Below are 7932 nucleotides of genomic sequence, written 5' to 3'. Positions count from 1 at the left end.
TCACTGTGCTGTTGTCTTTAAGCTAGTTTTATATTCCTATAGCTAGCAGCAAATGCACATGTTTTTCTTCTCTTTTTTTTTTCAAATTTCTTAGGAACACATGCTTTACATGAACAATATTAATCTACTTATTGATCCCTTACCTACCAACCCATGCACCAGTACAATTTACAAGTACTTATATACAATCTCACTGTAAATAATTTCCATTCTTCAACCGTAATTAAAGTGATTTGATTATGTAAATATCGTATTGAGCAGTTAGTGAATAGAACTTCTTAAGCTTGAAATAAATTATGGTTATTTCAAACAGTTGACTGAATCATTGAGTATCACATCAATGATGGAAAAAGTTATCACCAAGCTTCCAATTGCTCAAATTATTTTAGTCACCAGCTGTATATGGGGACAAGCAATAAATATTTGAATTCACTGTGAGTAGCTCAGTTCGTTGAAATATAATAACCAGAAAATACTTTTAAATTTTAAAAAATATCCTCACCTACCGTCTACCGTCCTCTTCTTTCTTAAACAATTATATTATTCTCATTTCTGAAATCTGAACAATAGTTAACTGTTCCCACAATTTTTCATCATATCATGGCATCGACTGATTGGGAATCTCATTAAAAGGTGCCTTGTCTAAAAAAAGTAGTATCTAGTATATATATAGATATATTGAAGTGCCTCAAAATCATTTCATGGTTGATGTTACTGAAAAATGAGAGTAAAAGGAACCTATCTTCTCTTTTTTCTTTTTCTGATCTTAGCTGGTTTATCATCTCAAGTTTATAGTATTTATAGTGATTTTTCAATATTAGACAGATCAAATGAGTTCATATCAGATGAAAGTGTTCTCCAACTTTTCCAAGAATGGAAACAGAAGCATGGGAAAGTTTACAAGGATGAGAAAGAGGAAGAAATGAGGTTGGAGAAGTTTAGATGGAATGTGAAGTATATAGTGGAAAAGAACTCAGAAAGGAAGTCAGCTTCAGAACATTTCGTTGGTCTGACCAATTTTGCTGATATGAGCAATGAAGAGTTCAGGGAAGTTCATGGTTCAAAGATGAAGATACCCTTTAACAAGAGAAATATTATTCAGATGAAGAATGTGGAAGAAAAACCAACTTCAATCTCTTGCGATGCTCCTCGTTCGAGGGATTGGAGGAAACACGGCGCTGTCACTGAGGTCAAGAACCAAGAACGATGTGGTAAGCTCACTTATGCTCTTTTATCCTTTTCAATTGATCATGTTAGTATGTTACCAATAGCTAGATGTTGTCTTTTCTGTCTGCCTGTCAGTTGGCCTGAACACTTGCATAGTAAAGGTTGGGAATAGAGTTTCTGCTTCACTTTTTTCTTTTAAGTCTATTACAGTTTTAGTATTACCTTGTTGCTTATTGAATGGAGGTTGCCATGTACTTCTATTTAGTAGATCGCTGGATAGTAAAAAAGGAAGTTGAACGATTTGAAAATTCAATTGACAGGAATAACAAGGGTAACTCAGCGGATAACTCTGTTTCTCTCATATTATAGCACATAAGGGTGCAGTTGTTTCTTTAATTTGATTTGCTAATGATGGAATTTAAAAACAAACACCGATAACTAGGTTCCACTTGGAAGATGTGCTATTGGATCTTCCTTCTGTCCACTTATGTAACACAGAATGGGAAAATGGAGATATGAATACCTTCTTTTAAGCATCATGCTTGACTATATTCTTGCTCAGGATCCAACCAAAATAATTTTTTTCTGCTTTGTTTTAGAGAAATATTTCGTCATTTATATATCCTGGTTTTTGGAGCGGTTCGTGTACTTATACTTTGTGGTGGTTTATAAATAGCACTGGAGGCCACATTTAAGTCAGACTGACTTACACTGGGTACATGTTTCATATCTGGGCAGCTTCTATGCATTATGTTGCTTGACATAAGTAGTGTCAAAGGCAGAGTAGGCAATCTGCTAATTGAGCTAATTTACAGTCTAATTGCAATATGTTACTATGGGTGTTTCCTGCTTGCAACTTCGTGACAAATAAGGAGCAATCCAGATGATCCTTGGTCATTAAATCTATTTTAGTGGAGTAATTACCTTGATTTCTACTAAACATCTGCAGGAGCTTGCTGGGCATTTTCAGCTTGTGGAGCCGTGGAGGGAATAAATGCAATAATTACTGGTGAACTTATTAGCCTTTCTGTCCAAGAACTTGTCAACTGTGATAATTCAACCAATACTGGCTGTTATGGTGGATATATGGACCATGCTTTTGAGTGGGTGATCAATAATGGCGGCATTGCTTCAGAACTTGATTACCCATACACATCCTCTCAAGGCGCATGCAAGATCACCAAGGCATATGACAGATCAATTTCATATCAAATCTTATGTTCATTTTCAAAATAATATCCTTCTTTAAAAGAAAATCGTTGATCAGTGTTCCTCAACAGGTGAACCACAAGGTTGTAACAATTGATGGATACCGAGATGTTCCACAGGAGGAAACAGCCCTTCTTTGTGCTGTTGCTCAACAACCTGTCAGTGTTGGCATCGATGGAACGAGTGTTGATTTTCAGCTGTATAGAGGGGTACTCTTTATCTGTTACTCCTTTTTCACACATTTTTTTTGACCTTTCTTCTCTCAAGAATTCCAAAATGACGTTCACTTTGTTCTTTTGTATTATGGAAACATGCAGGGAATCTATGATGGAAGTTGCTCTAGTAGTCCAGATGACTTGAACCACGGAGTACTAATAGTAGGATATGGTTCCGAAGGAGAAGATGACTACTGGATAATTAAGAACTCATGGGGAACATCATGGGGAGTGGAGGGATATGGATATATAAGAAGAAACAGTGATTTGCCATATGGTGTTTGTGCCATTAATTCATTGGCTTCTTATCCTACGAAGGAATTATCTTTTGAACTATCTCCTTATCCATCTCCGGATGTTCAACCACCTCCACCACCATTCCCTCTGCCCTCTCCCCCATCTTCAGCCGTTCCACCACCTTCTCCATCCCCTTATCCCCCTCCACCACCTTCTGCATCATCTCCCTCTCCGTCCCCTTCACCACCTTCCGAGCCATCTCCTTATCCATCTCCAGCCATTCCGCCATCTACTCCACCATCCTCTCCACCTACTCCACCTCCTTCTGCACCATTTCCTTATCCGTCTCCGATCGTTCCACCACCTCCTCCACCATCCCCTCCGTTATCTCCAGACGTTCCACTATTCCCTCCACCCCCATCCCCTCAGCCACCTTTTGCACCATATCCTTCTCCATCTCCAACTGTTCCACCATCTCCTCCACCATCCCCTCCGTCGCATCCTCCACCCTCACCTTACCCGTTTCCAGCTGTTCCACCACCTCCTTCACCATTGCCTCCACTACCTCCTTCACCTTCCCCTCCGCCCCCTCCACCACCTCCACCACCCCCTTCACCCCCTCCACCATCCCCTCCACCACCTCCTCCGCCATCCCCTCCTCCCCCTCCACCACCTTATCCTAAGCCAAGTGAATGTGGAGACTGGTATTATTGTCCTGAATATCAAACATGTTGTTGTGAGTTGTATTTCTTTGGCATATGCTTCCGTCATCAGTGTTGTCCTTATGAGAATGGTGTTTGCTGTCATGGATCAGACTATTGCTGCCCATCTGAATTTCCCATTTGTGATGTTTATGAAGGCCTCTGTTTCAAGGTAATACTACTTATCTGATGCTTTGTAACATCCAAACTATAATACACAAATTTATTCCTTTTGTTGGAGTCGTCAAAATCATTAGAAAGAAAATTCTAATAATTCCATTGGCTTATTCCACCTCTATCTTCTTATTTTTCTTCTCCATCAAACTTTGGTAAAAGTTAGTCATCTCTTATACCCCAATATTGTGAAGCGACTTCATGCAAATCCGGGCTCGAATTTGCACCATTTAAGCAAGAGAGTAATAGTGGTACTTTGGAGTGAGAAAATATTTGGGTGGAATATGATACTGGAATTAGGACCTGTTTTTCCCCTATTTGGGAAGCTAAGGCCTAAATACCTGGAAATTGTAAGTCCTACACATCATCTGTATCCCAAAATCTTGCTAGAGCATCTGCTATTCCCCTCTCTGCCTGTTTGTATCTGTTCATGACCAAAATCTCCTAAACGAGAGCCCTTCAATCTTCCATACACCAGGAGGATGTAAATATCTTCTTTGATCTCGTAGTCTTCACTGGTTTTCCTATTTCTGAGTTTCCAAAGGGAGCACTTACTAGAGAGAAAGCTACAATGCCAAGGGAGTTAAATGCCAGAGAACTTATAGGGTAGATCACTCTTGATATTTTGCTTGTATCAAAAAGCTGAGAGTTTAATCAAACACACAAGGTTAAGAATAAAATAAATTCTGTTGAATATCTTTATATTATTTTCTTTCATACTTCTTTTCCTTATTGCAGAGGTTTGATGATATTGTGGGAGTGGCAGCAAAGAAGAGAAGAATGGCCCACTACAAGTTACCATGGAGTACAAGCAGTAAAGAAACAAAGGAGATGGGCCAAACTCTGAAATGGAAGAGGAAGCATGTTGCCCCAATGTTCTGAGTTAAATAATTGTTATCAGGACATTCGGAATCTTGAAGAATAATTGTAACTCTGGTTCTAACACCAAGAATTTTGATGAATAAAACTTCTTAGCTGAAACCACAAGTACAATTCCTTAATGAATCTTGCTTGTGCAAAAATATGAATTTCTTGAGATACAGAACTAAAAAGAGGTTATGTAGCCCGAAAATTCGACCTGCCACAAGCATTTGCCAGCAGCTGCACTATACCTTCTGGTGAAGGTGGTTTTGGCTGTCTTCCAACCATTTTTCGTTTTAATACTTGAAAGAAAATGGTGTCTGCGGTGGAGGATACAAAAATTTATAGAGGTGAATCGTAATTGTTTCTGGCTTCGGGCAAAGGAAACATCTGAGTGATTAGATTGCATGATGTACATACATATTATTTTCAGTATATATGATGGCTAGCATGATCTTCAAATCCATCAACACTTGGCATGAGTTTAAGAAGAAGACTATGTCATTTGAGTTTTATGTTGTGTACATTCTTGAAAATATTTGTGGAATAATAAACTTGCATGATGATTGCCTAACTCTGGAGTTCCTACAAATTCAGATTGAAGGAACAGAAAAAGGCTTGTTGTTACTTATTGATATGACATTATAATCATATGGGAAGGGGGAAAAAATTCTTTAACTTCTACTGTTTCATACACATAACTAATAATATTTTTCACTAAAATAGTATATGCAGTTTCTTATGCTGTGACATACTCTGAGAGTACAACTTTTTTCAAAGTTTGGTGTGTCCAGTTTTATTTTAAAGGACTTGTATATTAGAAAATATGGCTTCTCACGTAATTTGCTTTGCATAATCTATTACAAATGGGAGATATAATGAGATCTCTCTTATATCAACGACCAACGTCATTTTGTTTCAATATTGTTTGATTGTTATAATAAAATATTGTTATAGACAGTGGCGAAGCCACGATTTTACAAAGGGTGCCCAAATGTTAAAGTGAATCTGCTCTTCTTAAAAAGTGAAAAAAAATTGGTACTAGTGAAATTTGAACATACAAATACTTTAAATTCGTGTATCTTTACTCTTTCAAGGCGTCTAAAACCACTAGATTACATCATATTATTGTGTCAAGGGTGTCAAAAATATATTATTTAGCCACTTAATCTATTATTTTACTTAAATATACGGTATAATATTCCGACGAAGTCCCTGACACAAGTGTGGCTACGCCACTGGTTATAGAGACATATAATATAATGTAACACGAATCATAGTTCCATAGAAAAAATGATTGTTATAGAAAAATTTAATTGTAAAATAAAATTAGATTGAGTTTGTGATATAATATTACCAAACTGATCAAATGTATACTATCGTAACACTAAATTAAATTTTGTCAGCTTACCTCAATAACCTTGAGCAGCATAAAATATGAAGATGTTATTAGCTTGTAAAAAAATATTATTAATATGTCAGTAAACAATATATTTACTCTTTTTTTCATAAGATGGATGGTCTGATAATGGACTTGAAATAAGCAACCTCTGGATGCTACATCGGAATTCTGACCTTTTCTGTTCATTATGTTTATTAATTCAATTTTTGGTTTGTGTGATGTGCAATGGGTTGTTGGACAAAAGAAAATATTATTTTTTCTAATACTACACCAAAAGAGGCAATGCATTTGCTATATCTAAAGTAGTCATAACTGAAGTGCGTTTAGGGGTAGTTCTCATCGATAAAGTTATTTTGATATTATAAATTTGAATATATATATATATATATATATATATATTTTTTTTTTTGAGGTTAATTATATATTTGATAAAAAAAAATAATTTATCATTCAATCGTTCATTTCGAGTAAAACGACAGATTAAATTTATACTTTTTTAGTTATAGTAGTATAATACACCTACAATTCAATTGTTAAATAATTTTTACTTTACTTTTATACATCCAACAAAAATACAAAAAAAATAAAATAATTCTGCTCGCTTCTCTCCTTTCTTTACCTTAGTTGCATAATTCATGTCAAAATTCTCACACAAATTATCTCCTAGACATCGAAAGTCACTAATTAGACAAAAATAAATATTTGTAATAATTAGATCAATGAAAAACAACTTTCGTAAATCATATAAATATGTACATTGATGCCAAACACATACGTTATAGAATATTTGATTTCATATTCTTTTTATAGAATGGATAAAGAAAACTATATGAACTACCGAATAGAGATTTTAATTTGTCAAGATTGTGATTTGTGTGGAAGGAAAATTGAAGTAATCTTGAATAATAGTAAGTATTCTCATCATTAAAAAAAGAGAAAATACATGAAATTTCTCACAAATTTGTTTGTAAAATTCACTTTAGCACTATAACTTTATGAACGTTTAAATATTCCTTTAAAAAACTTTCAAGTGAATTAAATATCACCTTATATATATTATATCAGTTTCACGATTGGGAGGTGATATACACTTGCGCCACCTCAGTAACACATTGACAACACGTCATATGGTGAAATTTTATAGTCGTACGCTTCGTAACTCGAACTCGCAAGCCAACTCCTACCCCTTTTGCTCACTTTGTGATTCGAACTTGCATTCTTTGGGTTGGAAGTGAGGGGTGCTTATCATCCAACCAACTCCCTCTTTTCATTAAGAAACTTGAGTATTGACATTTATAACATGACTGCATTTAAAAATATTCAAGTTACAGAACAACATAAATCTTAATTCATGACAAATTGACACAATTAGTAACTATATTTGATAACTTAAATTTTAAAACTTTAACAAGTGATTTCACATCAAACAAATGTAAAGAGAAAAGGTAATACAGTAACTTGATTACAGTGATTTGAGTTTATTATTTTATTTCATGTTTTCTTTTGTCACGACAACACCATATATTTTTATAACATGATAATATTTTGTTGGTATAGTATTTAATGAATTTCACATTTTAATAAATTTAGATAAAGACAAATTTATAGATCCATATTTAAAAATAATCTTAATTATAAAGTAATTGGGTCTTAATAGAACATCATAATATTTAAAACGTGTATTTGAAGTCAAATATTAAAATTTAAAGGCACAACTTATTCAGATTTTTACATCTTAATCTTATTAAAAATAAATGATACCTAAATCATCTCAAATGACTTCTCATTTTAAAGTCAAAACGTGTTACTAGTACCTTATGGTGAAGGTTGTTATTTTTTAATCTTACCTAGTGCACATCCAACATCCACTTCTTTGAAATATTCATCTCATGAAAATATATAAAACTTTATATATATATATATATATATATATAAATATATATATATATATATAAATATCATATAT

The 7932-nt window shown here is 34.4% G+C and overlaps 1 protein-coding gene across 1 annotated transcript; it reads left to right on the top strand.

The window, feature by feature from the left end:
• Window positions 1-466: 466 nt before the first annotated feature.
• LOC107011248 (probable cysteine protease RD21B) lies at window positions 467-5138 on the top strand. Its single transcript, XM_015210659.2, has 5 exons — window positions 467-1211; window positions 2117-2352; window positions 2448-2585; window positions 2694-3701; window positions 4442-5138. The coding sequence occupies exons 1-5, from the start codon at window positions 722-724 to the stop codon at window positions 4583-4585; spliced, it is 2016 nt and encodes a 671-aa protein (XP_015066145.1). The 5' UTR covers window positions 467-721; the 3' UTR covers window positions 4586-5138.
• Window positions 5139-7932: the final 2794 nt, after the last annotated feature.

Source organism: Solanum pennellii, chromosome 2 (assembly GCF_001406875.1).
Source record: "Solanum pennellii chromosome 2, SPENNV200".
Taxonomy (NCBI): Eukaryota; Viridiplantae; Streptophyta; class Magnoliopsida; order Solanales; family Solanaceae; genus Solanum; species Solanum pennellii.
This window is presented reverse-complemented; position numbering and strand designations above follow the sequence as displayed.